This window comes from Pistacia vera, unplaced genomic scaffold (assembly GCF_008641045.1).
Source record: "Pistacia vera cultivar Batoury unplaced genomic scaffold, PisVer_v2 Contig586, whole genome shotgun sequence".
NCBI lineage: Eukaryota > Viridiplantae > Streptophyta > Magnoliopsida > Sapindales > Anacardiaceae > Pistacia > Pistacia vera.
This window is the reverse complement of record NW_022196430.1, coordinates 492,306-516,838: the sequence shown is the minus strand read 5'-3', so window position 1 is coordinate 516,838 and position 24,533 is coordinate 492,306. Positions and strand designations below refer to the sequence as shown.

The 24,533-nt window shown below is 34.8% G+C and overlaps 1 protein-coding gene, 1 long non-coding RNA gene and 1 pseudogene across 2 annotated transcripts in view; 1 reads left to right on the top strand and 2 right to left on the bottom strand.

The window, feature by feature from the left end:
• Positions 1 to 2,099: 2,099 nt before the first annotated feature.
• On the bottom strand, positions 2,100 to 3,159 carry LOC116109630 (annotated as a pseudogene).
• Positions 3,160 to 5,742: 2,583 nt separating this feature from the next.
• LOC116109629 (secreted RxLR effector protein 161-like) lies at positions 5,743 to 6,474 on the top strand. Its single transcript, XM_031395853.1, has one exon. The coding sequence runs from the start codon at positions 5,743 to 5,745 to the stop codon at positions 6,472 to 6,474; it is 732 nt and encodes a 243-aa protein (XP_031251713.1).
• Positions 6,475 to 9,227: 2,753 nt separating this feature from the next.
• Positions 9,228 to 24,533, bottom strand: part of LOC116109638 — an 83,836-nt gene continuing 68,530 nt past the window's right edge. The window contains exon 3 of the long non-coding RNA XR_004124786.1: positions 9,228 to 9,319. This is a non-coding gene — a long non-coding RNA (uncharacterized LOC116109638). The remainder of the gene's footprint in view (positions 9,320 to 24,533) is intronic.

Here is a 24,533-nt window from a genome sequence, read left to right as displayed (position 1 = left end):
GGACTCAGAATGAAGATCAGAATGATCAGCCTGAGCAATATTAACAGCTCGGGTAGGTCGACCATGTAACTTAAAACATTTCTCTCTGGTATGCCCCTACCAATGACAGTAACTACACTTGGGTTGATTTCCTCTGCCACTTCAATCGCCCTATTCTCTAAAAGTGTGGGATTGAGAAACAAGGACCGAAGAGTCACCTGGGGAAGGCACAGTAGTAGGGGAGGAAACCCGTAGTAATTTGGCAAACACTTCATCAAGGGAAGGCATAGTGGATCCAGAAAGAATTTGATCTCGAACAGGTGTAAGATCTGGACCTAGAGCTGCAAGTGTCAGGACCATAAAGAATTTGTCCCGTTGAGCCAAATCTTCTATCGCAGATTTACCAGCTAGTAACAGCAGATTGAATTCTATTTTAAGGGAGGCCATCTTACCAAGGAAGTCTGACATATTCATATCCTGTTGTTTGAGATGAACTAAGGTGGACACAACAGAATATAAACGTTGAATGTCATTTGTATGGAGAAGTTTAGCCTGACTCCAAATATCAACACAAGAGCGGTAAGATTTGTAAATAGGGTGAAGAGAGGGATCAATAGTCTGCCATAACATACTACACAACATAGCATCAATTTTAGTCCAAGAAGACTTATCTGACGTAATATCGGCAGCTTTGGTGGTCAAGTGATCCTCCAGACCTTGACCCATACACCATAATTCAACAGAGGCAGCCCCATGATGAATAATTAGCAGTCCCAATTAATCGCTCAATGGTGATGGGAGGGAGAGATACAAAAGAAAAACCACTTGGATGCGAATGAGAGGCTGATTTTGAAGAATCCATGATTGTCTTGAAACTGATAGAAAAAACAGAAGCTTACGCTTGCAAAAAACAAATCGGAGCAGAATCTGAAGGAAACACCTTGAAGGGGTTTGCCGGCGAGGTGGAGAGGAACAAGATGCCGGTGGTGGTGAGAACTCACGCTTGCTGGAAAAACAGATCGGAGGGGAGGGTGTCGAAAAAACGATCGGCACGTGAGGGCATGTGTAGAGACGGCCAACGACGAAATCACTCAGGTTAGGACGACTAGGAGAAAACGATCAGTCTGGTGTGATTAGACCAGATTCTGATCTTTGCCGAAGACAGTCGCCGAAGAACAGTTGCCAAAAAAAAAAATTTCACAGAAAAAAATTTAAAATTTCAGACACCAAGCTCTGATACCATGTGAAGAAATATTTTCTTGTATATTCATAATGAAATGTACAATGAATTTATAACCAAAACACAAACCTAATCTAGGAAATAAATAATTACATTCCTAATATAATCGATCTAATTCTTAATAGCTTTGATCCTAACCTAATATAGAAGATAGAGAATAATCCTATTTCCTATTTTACACTTCAACAAAAACAAAATCTACCACCGTCCTGCCCACATCTAGATTAGCCTCAGAAAAAGGAAGAGATATTGTAAAAGAAACAGATAGGTGGCGACGTAAGACTTCATTGAGTTAGACAATATGAAAGTGAAAACTAAAAGCCCAAGCCCCTTATTTCCTTGCATATGATCAATGGAGTATTGGCTATTGTATTGGAAGATATTAAATTTACTCGAACAATTTAAGTAATACTTATAATTGTTCAACATCGCGTTACATAAAATTTAGTATTCCAATTATCAAATAACTTCATTAGTTTATAAATGATAAAAGTAGAATATATTGCAGAAACAACAAAAATTTATTTATCGAAAGAAATACATAATAAACAAGTATTCTCCCCCTTTAGTGCATGTTTGAAATCAGAGGATGAACATCTAAAGTGACATGATTAGAAAACAATCTGGTACTCAAAGATGAACCGGTTGCATAGTGATTGGTTATCTCACTATTAACAAAATCAACCTCTTCATAGTTTTGTTGCTCAAATAAAGCTCCATTCAGTGCTCTAATATTCCCAGCTAATTCAATTGCTACTTCTTTCATTGTTGGTCTCTTCTTTCCATTTAGATTCAAACATCTTTTGGTGAGATTAGCAACGGTCATAATCTCTTCTTTTTCACACTCTTTCAAAACTCAAGCATCAAGCATATTGAATAGTCAATTCTCTTTCATTGCACGAAGAAAATATGAAGTTAAACTTCTATCTTCAACAAATTTAGTTGAAAGAATCGGCTTTTGTCCGGTTAAGAGTTCAGCAAGAACAACTCCAAAACTATAAACATCACTTTTTTCAATAAATTGACTTTATTGAACTCTGGATCTACATATCCAAAGGTCCCATGTACTTGAGTTGTCAAATGAGTTTGGCCAATTGTAACAAATCTAGAAGTCCTAAAGTCTGAAACTTTTGCTCGATATTTGTCAACCAAGAGTATGTTTGTTGACTTAATGTCTCGATGGTATATAGGTATGGAAGTAGTTGAATGCAAATATGATAAAGCATCTGTAACATCTAATGCAATGCATAGACGTAGCTCCCATGTGATTGGAAATTCCTCATTTTTGCCATGAATATAATGAAAGACAGTTCCATTAGAAATGACTTCATACACCAAAATTGGAACTTTTATCTTTAAGCAACATCCCCGTAATTGAACCACATTTTTATGATTAATTTGAGATATTATTACCCCATCATTGATGAATTCATTAACTTGAGTTTCAGCCACTATCTTAGACTTTTTAATGGCTACAATTTTTCCGCCCGCTAACATTCCCTTGTACACTCTGACTTGGCCTCCTTGACCTTGGATTTGATTTTCATTGTAGTTGCCTGTGGCCTTTACTAATTCCTTTGAAGTAAACAATCTTGTTTTCTCAATGTTACCTTCCTTGGATGACAACTGCTGTTGTAGTAATAAACCACCATTTCTTTTAAAGAATTTCTGCTTCAACTTGTTTGCTTTTCTTCTTTTTATGAACTTGTACAACCACCATATTCCTATGAAAAGTAAAAACGACCAATGCCAACACTACAACCTGCAAATTACTCAAGGATAAGCATAAATATATAATTAACATCAAGTTTTTATCCAATATGCATGAAACTAGCAGAATATATATATGTTATTGATGTAGCTAGCTAAATTAATTTATTACTATGAGCTATGACTTTATTTTCTTTTCAAATATGAACAAAGAAACCAAAAAAACTCATCCACTCCGCAAATTGTAGGCACCACTGAGTCTACCAAAAATGGAGAAAAAGAGGTTATGGTGGAGCAACTTTCGATGATTAAAGTTGCTCCACTGATAGAGGACACCTCGTCGGTAGAGGAGATGGCGCCAACAAAAGACATCCCACTGACAAAAGAAGGGATGACAGGACTCAAAATTGAAAATGAAGAGGAGGATGTCGATGCAAATTCTGGCAAGAAGGTGGAAGAAGAGAAAGAACAAGTAATAATCTACATATTTTATGAAATTATTGGTTGTTGGTGCCAATTTAGGGGATATTTGGTTGGGGTTTGTTGTTAGGGTCATTGTTGCATTTTGTCGAGCAGTTGGAGGGCATCGGAGGAGTGGGTGTTTTGGGCTTCCAGAGGACCGAGGAAGCCAAGGGAGGCCCTCAGGAGGTTGTTTGTGGCAGGTTGAATGGCTTTTGTTGGCAAAGAGAGCATAATAGGGGGGCCTAGAGGCTTGCCTGCATATTGCAAGGCTACCCACGCGCAACCAACCCTGCAATATGCAAGCAAGCCTCGAGCCCCTCTTTTCTACTCTCTTCTGTGAAAGTTCAGAGCACCCATTTATGTGTGTTTTTTAACAGCTGCTGGTGAAAATAATTTTAACACAGACTTTATGGTGAATGATCTTTATAATTTTGGTCCCCAATGGCTCAGAATGCATCCATCTGGAGTTTAAGTTTTTTCTTGAAAAATATATGCAAAAATACATGTTTATTCAATTTTTTGTTTGATACTATTAATGTATGAGATCATATGATATGTTAATGAATATGAAATCAGTATACTTCACAATAATCTTTTTCTTTAGTTATCAATGTTTTATGCTTTATTGTTTATTCAATATTTTTTTTTTTTTTTTTTTTTTTTTTTTTTTGGCAGGCGTCTAAAAGCCTATACAGATGGTGCTGAATATGACCAGTAATAAAAGAATTGATGCTGAATTATTAGAGAGAATTATGCTACGGGTGGTGGTGGATTTGGAGGTTTTGGCAACCAACAAGGATCAGCTTTTGGTGGGGGTGCTGGTAGAAAGGAAAAGGGGGCAAAAAGGGAAAAGACCAGCTAGGTGTTGCCATTTTTTTATCTCTTTTTTTTGTTATCTTGTAAATTCTAGAATCTTAATGAAATAGCCTTTTTCTCTTGTTACTGCGTTACTAGTTTGCCTTTTCTTGCTTGTGACTGGTTTATGTGCATTGTGGGTCTGTTGTTGGGTTATTTGTGCTCTTGGTTGTATGTTGAGTAAGGTTTGGCATGGGAGGGTATGGAACTGCTATTGAGTAAGGGTATGGAATTGTTGTTGAGTAACATGTGATAATGTGGACATTAACAGATAGAATTAAATCGGTTATGTTGGGACAAGTGTTGGTGATCAAAAGTTGGTAGTAGTTGGATAATGGGCAGTTATACACCTTGATACACTCTCCAAACTTCCCAACTACCACTCCATCTGCCTTTCCTACCATAGAAATGCATACTACTGCACCTTCTATAAACTCTCCAAGCACTTCAAATCCAAAGTCTGATCCAATCTTCCAATTACCTGTCATTACATCCTCTAACAACTTACCTACTTGTCACCTAGAAGTTGACCTTTCAGCTTTTAAGTCCTCTAATGTTCAGCATGGTGCTACTGTCAACTCGCATCCCATGATTACAAGATCCAAGGCTACTGCTAATGTATCTGTTCAAGATTCCAGTTTCATTGATCCTGCAGCATATGTTATGTTAAATTGTTCCATCACAAAACCTGAACATGTTTCACCAACTGAAGCTCTCAATAGTTTAGTATGGAAAGTAGCTATGCAAGCAGAATTTGATACCCTTCTAGAAAACGATACCTGGACCTTAGTACCTCCATCACTTGACATGAATATTGTGGGTAATAAGTGGGTTTTTAGGACCAAATTCAATGCAGATGGTACTTTACAAAAATACAAAACTAGATTGGTGGTAAAAGGATTTTAGCAAACTCCTAGGTTAGATTATTTTGAAACGTTCAGCCCAGTGATAAAACCTTCCACAATCAGGAGTGTCATTACTTTGGTTGTTACTAATGCTTGGGACATTCAGCAAATTAATGTGAATAATGCCTTTCTTAATGGCACTCTGAGTGAAATAGTGTTCATGAAACAGCCAATGGGTTTTGAGTCTATAGCATATCCCTCCTTTGTGTAAGCTAAACAAGGCTTTATATGGTCTCAAACAGGCACCTAGGGCCTCGTTTGATAAATTAAAGACTGCCCTTCAGGATAAAGGTTTTCAGAAGTCCATCTCTGATTCAAGCTTGTTTATTCTCAAGTTGGAATCAAATTTGATCTATATGTTAGTATACGTAGATGATATCCTTATTACAAGATCTAATTCGGCTTATATTGCTCAATTGATGAAGGATTTAAATGATCAATTTGCTTTGAAGACCTTAGGATCACTCAAGTACTTCTTAGGTTTAGAAGCAACAAGATCTCCTGTTGGAATCCATCTCAATCAGTCTGAATATGCATCTGATTTACTCATTAAAACAAAAAATGACAAAAGCCCATTCTTGCTCTACACCCATGGTTGTTGGCACCAAACTCAGTAGCACTGATAGTGGTCTATTTGAGAATCCAAGTTTGTATAGAAGCACAATAGAGACTTCACAATATCTAACTCTTACTAGACCAGATATTAGCTTCACTGTGAATAGACTAAGTCAGTTTGTGCAAGCACCAACTGACTTACAATGGCAAGCTTATGAAAGAGTTCTCAAGTATATTAAAGATACACTGAATTTTGGACTGCAATTCAAACCTGCCAGTTCACTTCATGTTGAGTGTTATGCTGATGCCAACTGGGGTAGCAACATTGAGGACAGAAGGTCTACTAGTGGGTATTACGTGTACTTGGGTCCTAACTTAATACAATGGAGTTCAAGAAAGCAAAAAGTGGTTGCTCTCTCATCCACTGAAGCTGAATACAGGGCCTTAGCACACACTGCCACTGAGATAGCATGGCTTCAGAGTATGTTTTTTGAATTGGGCATTTCCTTACATACAACACCTGTTATTTGGTGTAATAACGTTAGTGCAGGGGCTCTTGCTTCTAACCGAGTATTTCATGGCCAAACAAAACACATCGCGATTGATGCTCATTATATAAGAGAGGAAGTACTAGCCAAGAGTCTTGCTATTCAGTATGTGTCATCTAAGTTGCAAATTGCTGATTTATTAACAAAACCCTTGTCTACTGCTCAGTTTAGTGAATTAAGGCAGAAATTCAATGTTGTCTCAGCAGATGTTGCAGTCTAATCAAATATGAATGCTGCATTGACTTCTCTGAGTGCCAAGTTTTTTTTTTTTTTTTCCCTTTACTAAGAATGGACTGGTTTTTCAAGCAGATGCTGCAGTCTAATCAAATATGAATGCTGCATTGACTTCTCTGAGTGCCAAGTTTTTTCTTGACTAAGGATGGACTGGTTTTTCAAGCATATGAATGAATTGAAGAAATCGTTCTGCATAGTCTGTTTTTGGAAACTGGTTGTGTAGTTTGTATTCCTCACTGATGAGCAGTTTTGGTTTTCTGGAAACTGGTTGTGAAGTTTATATCTCTCACAATTGAGCAGTCTGATTTCTTTTTGGAACTGAAATGAAGTCTGTTTCAGCATTCTCCCTTGCAAAGATCATATCTTGAGTTTTTTTTTAGATGTGCAAATTTTTTACTTGTTATGAAGGTTTATAGAAATTGGTTGTCAAGTCATGAAAGTCCCTTGTATAGATCCAAAGAATGGAGCAGTCCAGTTTGCGCAGGGATATTGAGCAAAGAAGATTTCAAGTGTAAAACTGGTGGACTTGGAGTAGTCTGGTTTGGGAGGGAATATTGACTGAAAGGGATGAAAGTGTAAACGTGCAAAGCAACAGGAGCAGCATGCTGGTTTACAAAATGATGTCGTTTTGCTAAAAGATTAATTAGTTGTAAACAGTTTTCTTCTTATTTTACCTTTAGCTTCAGCTCTTGTATAAAAAGGGAAAGATTTCCCTCTCTCTATGTAACGAACTATATCAAATCAATTGAGAGAAAGTTCTTTTTGTGCCTTTTTTCTTCTTCACTCAAGCGCAGAAGATATCCTGTACAGCTGCATTATCAAGAACAAATCTAACAAAACTCTAACAAATCTTTATGAGATTTTACATGTTTTAACCCTTAAGTATAAAGTAACATCACTTATCAAACATTTTCTATTCTCAAGTCCTCCAAATGGTATAACTTTCTCCCAATATTAACAAACTTATCAAACATTTTTGGATGTTAGTATTTCACTAGACAACAACCCTTTGAAATCAGGCATGTGGTAATTAAACGGAGGAATTGTTTTATGATATATTTCATTTCAAGACTAAAACTATGAACATTACGTAAAATGTTATTTTATTTGTATCTTAAAGTACTTTGAAATTATTATTTTTTATTATTATTATTATTATTATTATTATTATTTTTTGTAACATTATGTAAAATGTTATTTTATTTGTATCTTAAAGTACTTTGAAATTATTATTATTATTTTTTTATTATTATTATTATTATTTTTTTATTTATTTTTTTTTTTTTTTTGTGTGTGTGTGAGCAAACCTGGTAATCGCATAAAAAAGAATTAAGAATACAGTCTAAAAAGGGAACACCCCTTTATAATAATGCATATTTCTTGGAATATACGTAAATATTTATAAGAATAATTATTCTAGCAAATTCATTATGTCTTCCCACCATCATTATTATTATTATTATTTTAATTTTGACATTCAAATTTTTGGTTAAGTTGGGACTTTACACTCTAAATCCAATACGGTTAATGAGTCCAACCCATTAGTTTTCCTGGCTTTTAATTTAGGTCTGACCTGGTGCCTGATTAAGCCAAACTATTAGGGATTGGAACAAGCCATTCGGGTTAAAGCCAACGTCATCCACTTTGAAACCTCTACAAGCCCCATCTAACAACTTCACTTTTGCGACATAATGACAATCTCTTTTTGTGAATTTACTCTTCAAAAACTCACCGCCATGTCTTTCAAGACATAAATTATGTTGGTTATCACTATTCACTACTTTGATTTCTAATTAATACCTTCAAATATTGTTTCTTTTGCAAGATATTTCTGCCAACTTTCATGAAAAGGCTGCAACCTCTATATATGATGATCATTAGGGCCACATGCACACTACACTTAAACATTATTTGCCAGGATCATATTAACGATGAATTGGCGTAACAAATGATTCGATATCAACAACTTATCATTTTTTTATGTACAGCATTATTTGTAAACATATTAATAAACACAAATAAAGTCATAATATTTGGAGAAACTAGGACTGGAATTATGCTAGTAATTTCTCTGAAGACAAAAACAGTGAAGTTGTTGCAGCTTGTTAAAGAATCAAAGTTTGAATTTATGGCCATTTCCTTTAAGTTTGAATGCAACGTCACTTCCAATGTACCACGACAAGGAATACCACCATTTCACGTTGTTGGATGTTAGTTCAGCTACTAAAGATCTGAAGACAAAAACTGAACCACTAACATTTGAGCACGGAAAAGAAGTGACTGTAAGTTGTAATGTACTTACCTCCTAAAGAAAGTCAGCTACACCTTTTCTTTGAGGACATCTGAGTCCACGGTCCTCAAAACATTATACAACTTGATCACGTGGTTCTTGGTACACAATCTTCCCTTCCGCCATCAAAATGATGCCATCAAAGAGTTCAAAAGGTTCTGGAGCTGTTAGAAGAATTGAAATCAATATGGTAGCATCTGTGATATGCACCAGCAGCTGCAGACAAGCAACATTCTGATATGTTGTTGAATTGTCTAAACCATTTGATGATTCATCCATAAATATGTGGGACCAACAACCATCTCCCCTGCATATGATCTTCTAAGGTTATCATCAAATGCATCTAATCCTCTAAATCAGTTATTTCATAAGCATTACTACCAAGTGATGACATGGAGCAGATGCATTGTACAAAGTGTTAAAACTTTCAACCTTTCTGCAAAAAATTACCTGTAGTCAGTCTCCTTTTTTGTCCTCCAGTGATGCCTCTTCTCATCTCACCTCCCACCATTGTGTCAGCACAGATATCGAGTCCAAGGACCTATGAAGCCACAAAGATGTTAACATATAAATTTTAAAGCATTTGCACAGATACAAATCAACCAAATAAAGTATGGTTACACTTCAATAAAGAGAAATACCTTTAGAACATGATCTATTTGAAGGGTAATTTTTTTGTCCTTTGGCAGAAATTGCCTGTTAATACAACCATTATCATGAACATTTCATACTGTACCAGCAGCAAATAGAACAAAATATGAGATTGTAACTAGACAAATACATTCATGTAAGTATCTTCTTGGCTTATATAAGCTGACGTTTTCTGGGGAACAAACTTTTCCAACCAGTGACCATTGTAGGAAACTTCCCGTCACCTTTGAAGAAAACAGAAGCAGAACTGAGTACATTAAGACATCAAACTACGATAGCCATAAACCAGTTATGTTTTCTCGCCCAAGCTAACTCGACTGCATTTGTTAGGATCAAGTACAAATTCCATAAACAACAAATCAATATATTAGTTGCCAAAGTTTGAACTTCAAACACCTATAAGCACATATAGTACAGTTGAGCATTGACTAAATAAGGTTTGTTCAAAAGAATCCATGTAGAACCAAGGTGATAAAGTTCAAAAATCTCTTGAACTACAAACTTCAATTAGTGACTGATGGTACGCAACAAACATAAAAAGGTAGCAACCAGAACCCTAGAGACTTATACTAAGATGACTAAGATGAGCATATTAATTGATTTACATATTTCTTCTTAATCACGCCCTTGCAGAATATTCAAGCACGCCATGGGCTGTTTTAACATTCTCACAATCATGTGTTAGCTGAAGTTATGATTTTCTTACTTCTACCCTTGATATTTTTATCTATTGTACCAACCCAAAATTACTTGTTGGCAATAATCCAAAATTTATAATCATGCCATTGCTCCCCTTCAACATCTTCACCCCCAATATACTTAGTAGTCAATTCACAAACTTGCAGTTTCTTAATAACCAAAAAATATGCTTTGCTCGTCATGGTCATCCTCACCCAGTCATAAATTCATACAGTAGTCAGTTCCAATAGTTAATGAAGATCCTTAAACTTTAATGTTACATACCCTAAAGGGTTAAAGGGTTTCACTTCTACTACCACTACACATCAAAGAACCAAACCATATAGAACCCAAGCAAACGAAAAAACTTTAAACAGTTGTATGTGGTATACGAATATAAGATCACCATCTAACAAGTATTTCCATTTCTAGCCTTTTGAACCACAAAGGTGTTGACCAAAATGAAAAACAAAAAAAAAAAAAAAAAAAAAAAAGGCTTTATAAAGGAACAAGACTACAAGAGAAAGACAGGCTTTAAACATATATTGAGTCCCTATCCGAACAACTCTCCTCTGCTTGGCTCATAACTGACTAAACCCAAAATCACATTTTCAAACAACATTTCAAACAAATCACGTTTGAAAACTACAGCTTCATTTATGACCACATCATGTTCACCTGTCACCTAGAGCCCAGACAAATACAACACCGATTTTCAACTTCTAATCTGCTTGAAGCTTAACCGACATCATTTGGCACTAGTTTTTCCGATCGTTGCGAACAGATTCGGGAACAACTTGGCATCTCATCTGTGAAATTAAAAAATTAACAAATATTAATACATATGCTCTATTAGTTTTAATGATAAGTATTTGAAATGATAAAAATGACCTCAATTGCCGACGGTTGAATTGGTGACAGCATCGACGATTTTGAAAGGGTTACGAAGAACAAAAGGGAGAGGACGCGTGCGGTCGATACGACTCATTTGAAATTGACTTTAAACTAAAGCCATGCGATCGAATACTAAAGAGGACTTGACTTTAGCCGGATATCGCCGTTAGCCACCAAGTAAAGAGACACCTAACTCTGTTGCGGAGCATCTGATATCACCACCGTTACATTTTCTTCAGTGGATTTATATGATAGGATGACATAACTAAAGTCCCTCATATGCTTTGATCATTTCAATTTTGTCCTGACAGAATATTGAAATAGTCCATTAAATGTTTAATTAACATAACATTTAACCTTATAATTTCTTAAAATAACCTCGAAATCTATATAATCAATTGAATTTCCGAAAGCAACTTGTATATATTCTTTAGAATATTGTTTAAAAAGAAATGCCAACTTATCTAATACCACAGACTTACCACAGGTCCACATGACTTTGTTGTGTGTTGATGAACATTACAATTTCCTATCTAACTAGTCAAGTTCTTCTTCATCATATGTTAATGGTAACCGGTTTAAGAATCTTTCACAGAACTCTGAACAATCTGTAATCATAAAAGAACAACACATTATTAGTAAGATGCAAAAACCATAGAGAATATTTTTTTCAGACTCTAAAATTGATCATAATTGATCAATTAAACAAAAAAATGAGGAATTTCCTCAACTACTATTTCAATATATGCTTCAAAAACATGTAATATATTAACGTAAGGAAACATAAATTCTAATATTGTAACTTCTTTATGTAAAATTGATAGTCTATAATTGATTCACTTAGAAGATTTTAATTAAAGACAAAATTGATAATAAAGACCATTGAGAATTGACTAGTATTAAGTCAATAAAGGAGAACGGAGAAGTATACGAAAAAAGTATATTATTAAGTAAATGAATACTTACCATTTTGTGACTGTTGTGTGATTGTATAAAAGTCACTCTTCGAACAATCTCTCCAATTCAACTCTTGCAACCTTGGCATGCTTAAGCCTCTTCCAGAGAAAATTTTCATCTTGGAGCATACACTCACATATAATCTTTCCAAGAATGGGAAATTTAAGGTGTACTCCCCGGAGCAGAAGCATGTGAGACTTTCTAAATTATACAAGTACAACTCCTTCAATTTCTCAAAAACAATTTCACCTTTCTCTATATCTCCCTCATTTCCTAATACTTCTGTCATCTTTTCACATCCTCCTATTAACAAGAATTCTAATTGTACCAGACTTTTGGCTGTTGAAAATGACATTAATTTTTGCAATCCATTGCAATACCTTACCCTCAAAGTTCTCAAATTTTCAAAAGATGCTAAAGATGGCAATAGAGTAGTCAAATTGTCACCATATTGCACCTCCAGAATATCAAGATTTTGAACAGTTGAGTTCTCTTGAAACTCTGGTTGCCAAATTGACTTGATGTCCCTTCCACTCAATGTTAATGTCAATTCCTTCAAACTGGAGTCAACCTAAAGAAAAATTATGTCAATCAAATTAAAATTAATATTTCCCTTAAAAACATATAATAATTTTATATATATTTAACAGGAACCAACGAGAAAAATAAAATATGATGAATTAATGGTTGTTAGAAATAATTTTATAAAACAGTGTGGTTTTAGAAATTTCTTAGAAAAATATAGACGGAGTTTGCTATATCCTAGTAGTGATGTGAGGTGTCTAAGTGTGTGCTGGCCACTAGTTCAACAATAATGCTCAACCTATACACAAACTAACTTTAAAAAAATAATTTAAACTAATTAATTGAATGCGTATACCTTTTTCTTGTGTGCTTGTTGTATGGTTGTATTAAGCTCACTTCCCCCATTCACTAAATCCTTCTCCTTCCTCTCATAATCAAATTTGTGTAACTTTGGTGCGCTTAAGATTCCTTTGGAGAAAGTCTTCATGTTGGAGCAATTCCATATAATTAAGTCTTCCAAAGATGGGAAATTGAAAGAGTAATTTCCGGAACAAAAGCATGTGAGACTTTCCAAATATGTAAGTGACAACTTCTTCAATTTGTTAAAAACAATTTCACTTGTTGCATTTCCCTCATTTCCTACTATTTCTGTCACCATTCCACAATCACATATGCTCATTTCTCTCAATTGCACCAAACATTTAGCCATTGAAGGTTTTATTAACCTCGTCATCAACTTGTTGCAAACGCTTACATTCAGAACTTTAAGATTCTGGAAAGAAGCTGAGTATGACACAAGACTCATCAAACTATAACAACAACTTACATTTAGAACTTTAAGATTTGGAAGAACAGATAGGCACTTAATTTCTTTGTATTGATCACACAAAAATAGTTGAAGCTCTTTCAAATTTTTAAATCTTTGAAGGAGTTGAAATGGAATATTTGCTGACACATCATCCCAGATCTTAAGAACTTTAGATTGACTCTGCCATTGAATCACTCTGTTCTTATCCTTTAATTCCATTTTATGCAAATCAGAGTTAATCTGCATATCCATCAAAACAAAACAAAATTAGATAGATTTTTATAATCTTAAAGCAAAAGTTAATTGTTGGCTCAAGGTCATTAGCTTGATATATGCATGAAAATATATACAAAATCAAAATCTCACAAGAAGATACATGAAAGCTCTGTTTTTCATTGATCAGTTTCAGACATATATATACATGAGTGCAAGGTTTACATAAAAGGAAGATACAAGGTAATTTAGAAAGAAAACAAAACATATGTCGTGCCTTAAGCAAATCATTGGAGGATTGATTGAGTAATTAACCCATGATTCATGTGCTGATATATGAAATTGTTATTCTTGACAATGTTTTCAATAATAAGACAATATATTCTGTTAGATAGATTAATTAGTTTAAGTGTAAATTCCCAAAACAAAACTGTCTAAATTCAACTGACCATTAATTCTTTTTTTCCCCCTATATTTTTGTTCCAAGGAAAAATAGAGATGTTAAGAATTCCATAATTAAAAAGTTAATAATTTTTGTAATATATATGAAGAAAGTAAATTTTCGTTTTCAATAAACAAAATTAAATAAGAGATTCGTACCTCATTATCCAAGAAGATAGATTTTGGATCTGATATATTAAGTTCACCCTCCTCACTATTTTCTTGGAAGCTCATATGTTTTGAAGTGAATTTGTCACAATTTATCACGACCAACTCTTTTAACATTGGCCATTTGGAAGTATGTACTTCAGGACAGAAAGTTGTAAGTTTTGGTAAATCTTCAAGCTTCAATAAGGTTACATGTGGAAAGACAAAATCAACTTCTTCATTTGCTCCTTCTCTGGCAATAATCTCCTTTAAAGCTTTACAATCCCCAATCTTTAGTTGTTGGAGTTGGTGGAGGCTTTTGGCTATGAAAGATGGAAACACATATTTTATTTTTCCATAACCCCACAAGATCAAGTGTGTCAACTTTTGATAGAAGGGAGTTGGATGTTGGGTGTAGCAAATCTTTGTAGAATTATAATCTTGGAATGCCTCGTACTTAAAATCAAGGGAGATGTCCTGCAATCAAAATTAATAGTTTCTTCAATAATTTCTCATGTAAACTAATTATATAAATAATTATTATCTCTAATGGATTTATTTATGACATGTTAATAATTAATAACAATAAAAATTAAATGTGTCTTTTGTCACTCTAATTATTTTTATGAAGCATCATGCTGAGACACACAAGGTATAATAATCTCATAAAGGTGTAGGGCCAAGCTAAGAGAACCAATAATAATATTTAAAGTAATTATTGAATACATACCTGTTTTTATATGAATGTCAATGAAATTTTAATATTGGATGTATTAACTCATAATAACAAACTTATGAAATTTTAATATTAGATGTATTAACTCATAATAACAAATTTAATGTTGATGTAACAAAAAAACTATGTCCCTATTCTATTATTATAAAACATAAGTAATCACATCGATTGGAATCCAACGTTGTCTTATCAATAAAAAGATTTAAAAAAATAATAATTCTAATACATACATGTAACAAAAGTTTTGTACTTCTTTATAGTTTTAATATGTGCCCCTCTATGATAACACTACCTGAAAGTTGGACATGAAAACTATGGAGCGATTTGAAAACTTATGCTGCTACGCATTAGACAGCAAGCAAAGAAAATAGCCACTATGTAGCTTGAATATATAATATCAACAACATGAAGAAAGAAAAAAGTACATAAGTATAAATCATACTATACTGTTCTTTTTGCATGCAGTTTTGCACAACAAATATCATTTAGTTTTGTCTTTGTAATCTAATTTGTAACTAAGTAAGAAAAAAAAAAGCACATGGTCAGAGATACGAGTAGTTCTCATAAAATTTAACCGAAGCATAATGGCCCTGACAGAGCAGATTGAGAAAAACTAGATCCCAAATCATAACACAAAATAATTGTTCAAAAACAACTTAGAGAAAATTTTCAACGGTTACCTTTTTCAGATTGTGAAGGGTGAGAAGTCCATGAGAATTAGATAGAACAATAGTATTTAACTGTTCATAGAATTCGACTCTCACTTCTTTCAGTTTACAATAGGATTCCACATGGAGCTGTTGGTTGTGCCATATCAATTGCAAATTATCCAAGTGTAAGAGCTCCATCACCTCCAAGCGTGGAAAAGCAACCTGTAGCAAACAGTCATGATGTCAATATTTTTGTATAAAAGAGCCACAATCTCACAATGAGAAAGATGTCCAAATATTGTGTAAGGTTGACCTGCTCTCAAAACCCAAAAAAACGATTTGAACACGATAGACAACATAATTTTTTAGTATAAAGATAAATTACCTTTCCATCAAAGAGAGGGTTTATATCAATAAAGTAGCTCTCCAAGTTCACTTGTTCTCCAGGTTCTTCCCTTACTCTGTCTGAATAAAAAGATTTGCAGAAGAATGTCTTCAAATTAGAGCAACTATCAATGTGAAGTTCATTTAAAGAGGGGAATTTGATTGAATTCCCGCGGCCAAAACTCACAAGTTTTGGCAGAACTTCAAGTTTCAAGTAGAATAGTTTAGGAAAACTCGTATCATTTATTTTTTCTTCTCCTTCTTCCCCTTGTGAGTCGACTATTACTTCCATTGACATACAATTGCCTACCACAAGCTTATGAAGTTGCTTAAGACTTTTGACCATAGAGGATGAAAACAAAAATTTCAAGCCATTACACTCCTCCACGGTTAAGGTTTTTAAGCATTGACCATAAGAAGACATTGCCAAAGGTTGATCAAGCCAAGTATTCTCAATATTAATTGAGCACAATTTCAAGTTCTCCAATCTTGGAAAGACGACCTGTAGAAACAAACCTTGTCTGTAAACATAACTCATAAACTAATAAGAAAACTCCTTTTTTACATCAAACGAAAATAAAAGATGAAAAATACAAAACATACCCTCACGTCAAAGCACTTCTTCATGAATTGTGGCAGACGTTGTAGTGTTAGAGAACACAATTGATTGAACTCAATCTTAATATTTGTTTCAATTTCACTATTTGTTTCAATTTCATCACCATGGTCTTTCCTTTCTTCACCGAAAATCTCTTTTAGATTCTTACAATCAGTCACTTCAATTTCTTGTAGCTGAGTAAGGTCTTTTGCCACGCTGGATGCAAAGAGATACAACAATCTATCACATTTTCCTATTTTCATTATCCTTAATTTTCTGAAAGACCCTGCATTGAGTTGGCCATGACATATCTTCTCCAAATTAATCAAATTACTAAGGATCAAGGACTCCAACTCGAGAAAGGCTAGTTTCCAAGCAACTGACTTGATGATATATAAAAGCTCGAGACTATCTTTTACAAGCAGATGCTTCAAATGTGGAAAACCTTCCATATCGAGTTCATAAAGAACATTTCTAACACCATTCATTCCCTCTAGAGAAAGATCTTCAGTCATCTTCAACAAAGTTTTAATCCCAGGCCCCAAATAAATACTATTATTGATCTTGAGTTTGAACATTCTTGAAGCTGAAAGGTCATATTTACTGGACCACTTCCATTTGTCTCCTATAAATATCTTATAATTTTTCAACTTCTTAAATAACAAGTCTCGTGGCATAACTTGAGCATCCTGAATATGAAGATGTAAAGTTGTTAGGTTAGACAACCGCTTTAACTCTTCAAGACTAGCATTTCTTCGTCCTTGATTATCGACTCTTTCAACCTCCCATTGAGCAAAGCTATTACCCATATATAATTCTTCTAATTGAGACAAGCAGGAGATGACATTTGGTGCAATGTATCTAAGGTTTAAACAATTGGTCAAATCTAACAACTTCAACCGAGTCAATTGTCTGATCTCTCCGGGCAATTGTTCAATATTAGAATCTAGAAAGCTAAGGATCTCTAATGTCTTTAGGTTTCCGACTATTGCTACATCTCCTAGCAGGCATCTATCCAAACACAATGTTCGAATGTTCTTTAGGCAATAAAGTGATGAAGGTAATGACAAGAATTTTATTCCGGTCAAATCTAAAACTTTCAACTCTCTCATTTCTTCAAAAAAAGTATCTGGGATTTGAAGATTTTGGTTTTTCATTAATAGCAAAAACAACTTGAGTTTCGGACATTCCAACTTTTGGGGAAGCTCATCATAAATATCTCCAAACGACAAAGATATAGCGATTGAATCTTTTATCTTCTCCAATACTTCCTTCAAGCCAATGGCATTTTGAATATTAAACATGAACTTATATGTTGATGCAATCGATGTAGCAACAGCATGTATAATGTCATGCATTTTAATTGTACCATCAACGTCACCATCTAACAATAAACAAGAAGCTTTGAGATGATCTATCAACGTAGCCAATCTATTCCTTCCTTCTTCCAATGTACAAACATCCCCAAACAAACTCAAACCCATACTATATTTCAATAAGTCACCGATGAATACATTGCTGCCTGCATTTTCTAGAGCACAAAGAAGAAATAGTGTTTTCGCTTCCTCATTCTTCAAAAAATGGTAACTCAGTTCTATACTAGAGTGCAAAGTTTCATCCATATTTGGAGACCTTTTTAGTCGAACCAAGGCAGCTTTCCAAAAGTCAAGACTCTGATTTTTCAATGCAAATGCAATTGATGAAACTGCCATCGGTAAACCTGCACATTGGGCAACTATCTCAACTGCTACAGGATGAAAATCTGGGCTTTCTACATAATCGCCCACAATGTTTCGAAACAAATTCAATGCATCTCCATCAGATAAAGGATCAACGGAGAAGTTCTTCTGAGTCTTCATATCTTTGTGTAATACATAGAGATTTCTAGAAGTTAGCAATACCGTGCATCGCCTCACCTTGTCATCTTTTCCTTGTTCCTCTGCTCCCCCAAAAGGAATTCCAATTGCATCCAAGTCAAGTTTTGTCCAAATATCATCTAATATTATAAGTACATTCTTCATCTTTATCCTGACACGTAGTAGAACAGCTCTTTTATATTCACTCTCCTGCCCAAATTCCAGGCCTAAATCAAAAGCAATTTTTTCTTGAATTTTTTTGTAGTTTGGGGTTTGTGCTACGTTAGCTACAGCCACCTCATCATATAACTTGTTTTGCTTGGCCAGCCAAGCTACTTTTTTTACCAGTGTGGTTTTGCCCACACCTCCCATCCCATACACTCCAATCATGTTAACATTAGCGTCCATCAATGTGTCCATAATTTCCAGCAAAACTTGCATTCTAAAATCAGAAGCCTCGTAGCCTCCACCATAGCTGGATTCTATCCTCTGTAGAGCAGGACCATAGGAAACATAACTAAAGATTCCTTTCCCTAAGAGATCCGCACCATCCCTTGTGGCCTTCATAGCTTTTTGGCCAAGCCTGTAACGTTGAATCAAATTAGGACATGAACCCAATTTGAAACAGCTGCTCTTGTTTGCTTTATCTTCATCCTCAATGATGGATTTTGCTACCCCTTCAGTGAAGTCATCCACGACACTCAGCCATTTTGTAACAAGTTCATAAATCTCTTCCCCTTCTCTTTCAGCACGCTCTACAGATGTCTGCACCCTTTCTCTTTTATCTATGATCTCCTGAATTAGATTCTTGAGGTCGTTGACGTGGTCCTGGTACTGGAACACATAAGAGATCTGCCGTTTAAGCAAACCATATATAACTGAAGTAGCCTCTTTTACAACTTCAGCAGCCACAGCTATTTCTTGAGCCATTGCCTATTTCTTGTGAGATATTTATGAATAGTGGATATAAAGAAAAAAGTGAGAAACGGTTGATAGGAAACAAAGAAAAAGAAACAGAGTTAATAAGCAAAAGACTTACAAGGAAAGCTGGGTAAACAAAATCTAGCTTTAAGCAAACAGATATCTACTAGCAATATTAAAAAAGTTGAGAATGATGCTGGATAGTATTTTTTTTTTTTTTTTTTAAGTAAATTTACGGATCTGAATATAAACTAAATCTAATTAAATCACAGAGAATTGAAAGTTATGGGTAGAGGAATTAAAGCAAAGCTAATAAAATGACATAAAATTAATAGTATTAAAAGAATTAAAGAAAAGAGAAAGAAAAAGATTAAAACAGAGTATTAAAATTGAAGTGGTCATGGAAAGCTTAGACAAGTGCACCTGGATCTATATCTCTCTCGGATCTGCTTTGTGTGTTTGATTGGTTTTTCTGCGAGTAAGAATCAAACAAAGATTTAAAATATTTATTTTTATAATAATTAATTTGATATTAAATATTGAGTAGACATGTAGTTATTAATTTTTTTTCTTTCTATCAATTCATAACGATTCCACGGCCTCTATGCAAATCTCTGGGAGCTTTGCTAATGTTTTTGGTTTTGTTGTACTGGAAATTATATGTAGTATTAGAAATTTGATATCTCCGATGGCAATGATTTATGATTAATATTAATAAACAATAGGGTAATCTTTAATTAATTACATATTTAGAGATTCCATTACTCTCTTAATAAAAGTAAATAATAATACTAGTGAAATATCTGTTAAACATAAATTATTAAACTATAATTTCACATATATGAAACCTTTGGTTGAATAGATTAATTAATTAATTTTGGCTCCTTTTAGTTGCCTTACTTGTGTACAAAAATTAAATACTACAAACTGAAAAAAAAAATTGCAAGCATAAGAGAGGAGCCTCACCAACTTCATTGTTTCTCACTTACAAAAGCAAATAATAAATAAGATTAGAGGGGAAGAAATAGTAGTGTACCAGTTAAGGACGAACGGCTTTATAAACGGAAAAGAGCCTTTTGCTTTTCTTCTCCAAGAAAACACAGGAAGATCAAGTTGAGACTTAGAGATTGTCAATGTTCTTCTTGTAGTTGTACAAGTGCTTAAATGGACGCCCAATCGGAGCAGCCAAGCAGTTGACAAGATCCCAGAACAAAACCCGAGATTTCAACACTTTTTACTTTCTCCTCCACTTTTTTTTTTTTTTTTTTTTTTTTTTTTTTTGTGTCCAAAGATTAAAAAATAAGAGAAAAGAAAGTTTAAATGATATTAAAGCAGAGTCAAAACAGGACAACTCGGGTGCAAACTTTCAAATTTGAAAAACACAAAAAAAAAAGTAAGAAAAATAGAGAAATAACAGCAAGACAACAATGCTGCAAAGTGCAAACTAAAACAAAAGAAGGTGAGTGAGGACAAACACTGAAAATGCTGAATTAATTTTTTTTTTTTTAAATAAAACAGAGAAAGTAACAGGCCAACTGCAAACCGAAATAAAGAAGATCTTTTTGTTCTTTTTTCTAAACGAAAATTAAGAAAATAGGAAAAGATTCTTTTTTTGAAACAATAAATAAGGGAACCGGAGAGGAGTGAAAAAGGAAGCGATCTGGTTTCAGAGTAACAGTATTTCAGTGGTATCTGAAGGGGTGAGAGAGGTTTGTGAGTGAAAGTGTTTTTGAGAGATTTCTGAAAGATTGAGAGATAGAAGAAAACTCAAGAAGAAGAAGAAGAGAGATTACAGTGGAGACCCACCACGTGAACATCGATTAAAGTAAAAGTCTAAAAGATTCAAAGAGGAAGAAAAGAAAAGAAAAGACAAAGAAAATAATAAATAACTTTGAAAAAAATTAAAAAAAGTTTTATATTATATGAAATGTACAGTTTTGACCTCGCTTAAATTCGTATTGATCGTAAAAAATTTTATTATAAATTTATTAATTTAGATATTTTGAACTGATTCATTAAAAATCTTGATTACGTTTCTGGTTTTGTATATATGTATAATAATACTCATCTCAGAGTACTTTTTTTATCTTCTTTTAGGGAAACATGTGTATAAGTATATAACATGTGTTTTCTTGTTAAATAGACATCTTTTTTATATTTATTTATAAAATTTTGATTAACCTCAACAGGATAAAGAATTTTGATTAAGGAAAAAAAAAATACTCATATACCTAATTATGATGAGAAGTATAATGAGTGTTACATTTCAAAATGTTTTTATATGCTATAGTTGCTGGTAAGATTTCTTTTCTAATAATGACTAATATTATAAAATAAAATTCATTCTTAATAAAAATTTATGAAATAAAAGTATTTTTTTTTAATATAATAAGGATTTTGATATACAGATTGCGCATGATTGTCCCGTAATTTAAGGATTATGAACTATACTTTAACTTAAATGGCAAAAATAAAATTTTCCAATGAGTATGAGTGTAAAAAAAAATTATTTTATTTTTTCTTCTTGTATTAAAGTGGTTCTATTTGTATTAGTAAATTAATTAATTTTAAATTTCAAAGAAAAATATTAGTTAATCCACATAAAATATGACTAATTTGATAAAACTAAAAGATAATTACCTATCGTGCTATAAAATAATAAAACCCAATTTTTTTTTTTTTTTTTTTAATAAAGAACTCATCCTAGCTTAAATCTTTTTGAGTAATCCTATCTTTACACCATTTTTTATACTATTTTCATCACATCATGATGTTGTATATGTCACATTTATATAAATTTTTAATTTTTTTTAATTTTTAATGTTATAATAGAATTATTATTAGTAAAATGGTTATGATGTAATAAAAATAGTGTAAAAAGTAGTGTAAGGGTAACATTATCCAAGTTTTTTTTTTTCCTAAAAAGTTGACCCAGGCTAGTATATAGTTTTGCCTTTGCTCCACGTTAGTTGTTCATCTTTATTAATACAATGATGATAAGAGAAGTTAAAAGTACTTATGTTTAATTTAAACTCAACATCTTTATGTACATGAATGTATAATTCAGTTATAATCATACCTAAATACAGTTATATATAATGTTGAAATAGAATATAATTAATGTTTTCTAATCCAGAGACAAGCTTACTAGTCTTTCAGATCAGATATTGGTAAAGATGAAATAGAAGAAAAATCTGAACCTGCAGAATAAGTGTTTTCTAATGCAGTGTGTTATACCTGGGAAATCAAGGGCTGACGTAAGAAATCACATGAGCGAGAGTGTGACCTGCTCCTGTTAGAATGATAAGCGCGCGCCAGACCTGTCAGACGCTGTGGAGATCCCACGTGTCCATTCCCTGCTCTAAATCGCGTGAAATCAGTTTGAAAGGTGGACAATGTGACATAAAGAAGGATTTGTCCTGATATCCACACCAACCAATAGATTTAATGATGATTACTTACACTCATCTCACTATAAAAAGGGGAAGACCCTCACATTGGGGGGATTCGTTGATTTTACTCTCAAATAGCTTATTCTTTCTCTGATATTCTAACTTTAAGCCTTTTTGTAAATCATTTGTAAGTCAGTCCGCTGTTGCGACCTGACTCCTAATATTAATAAAAACATCAGTGGACGTAGTACTTGCTATCTTAGCATCCGAACCACTTTAAAAGCTCTCGCAACTGCATTTACTACACTTTTTGTCTATACTCACGTGTATTTATTGGCCAACCAACGTTACGCACGTGTTGGTTAGTTGGTGTCAAAATCACGCATCAACAGTTTGGCGCCAGAAGGAATGCCTAATTTAATGTTCATCCTTCATCGGGAGAATTTCTAACCTACTGGTCCTACAGCAACAAATGGCCCGCCAACTTGAGCTTGAGCAAGCTAGCCGGGGAGCTGAGGGAGTCCTCCTGACCTAGGGGGATACCTCTTCCAGGATATTTCCAGTTCCGCAAAATGCTGCGGTGGATATCCCAGCGACTTCACAACTTGACCCCGCCATCAGAAGCTACCTGGAGAGGTTCGACAATACTCTCCAAACAGTCAACCAAAGGTTGGACCGTTTGGACCAAGGCGTGCCATCCAGATCAGCTGGGGCAGTGTAACCGCCTAAAACGCCTGCAAGTCGCGCGAAAGCGCAGCAAAGGGAAATAACCCGTGCCGCGAGCACTGCAGCGCATAGACGTAAGGGAAAGCAAGTGGCAAAAAGCAAGCCTACGAGCTCTAAAGGGCCAGCGAACACAAACCGTGTCCCGAGCAGGGCATCGGCAAAGCTGAGACTCGGCGAAAAAGTAAATCTCGAGCTGTCCCATGCCACGTTGCAAGTGAACCCAAGAAAAAGTACTGGGCGGGGCGATTCGTATCACCGCCAGTAGAAAAATCCTGATCGCTATCATGCAGGTGGTTCCCACACCTCGCGGGGCGGCTCATAACACCACGAGGGTCTTGAAAATACCCCACACCATCCATCGCCTTCACACGCCTCTAGCCAGTGTGTGTCGAGAGCGGTCGGAAATGCAAGCCGAGGTGAAGAGGAGTCCGACCTCTGGATTTTCCTGAACCGTAATCGCGAAGGTCAAACCCGCATGGGTGAAAGCAATCCCCAGCTGGCTCCATTACCACAAATTGAGGAGCTGCAGCGAGCTCTAGACAAACTAAGAGAGCAGCAAAACGAGCAGAGGCAGGTTGCATCTACGTCCCCCTTCTCACCCGAAGTACTAGTTGCTCCACTCCCGCCCAGGTTCAGAATGCCTGATATGCGGGCGTTCGATGGGAACCATGATCCGCAGGATCATTTGTATGAATTCAACGACCTGATGGAACTTCACCAGGTCTCGGATCTTGCGAAATGTCGTTGTTTGGCCGTGACATTAATTTCTCATGCCAAACGGTGGTTAAAGTCGCTCCCAGCGGGATCGATCAGTTCGTGGCCTCAGATGAGCACGACATTCCTAAGGTATTTCCAAGCAAATCGAAAGTTTTCGATGCCTTTGAGCTATCTTAGCAACATAAGGCAAGAAAGGGATGAATCCCTACAATCCTACATTGACCGTTTCCACCGGAAACTCAACAAGGTGGCTCATGCCCCCAAAGAGTCCATCCGAAAACTCATTATAGCAGGAGTTCGCCCACAAACCAACCTGTGGAAAGCGTTACAGGCTGAGGACGATGTATCCCTCACTCGATTCCATAACCTCGCGGAGAAATACCTTCGGATAGAAAATTCACTGGCGACATTCCGTCGTCGTGACCCCGACGCTCCAGGAAATATGTCTGGTCAGGGGGAAA

What these genes read in the sequence shown, in the direction of transcription:
- LOC116109629 (XM_031395853.1), top strand. Translation starts at nt 5,743, where the DNA reads ATGGTTGTTGGCACCAAACTCAGTAGCACTGATAGTGGTCTATTTGAG.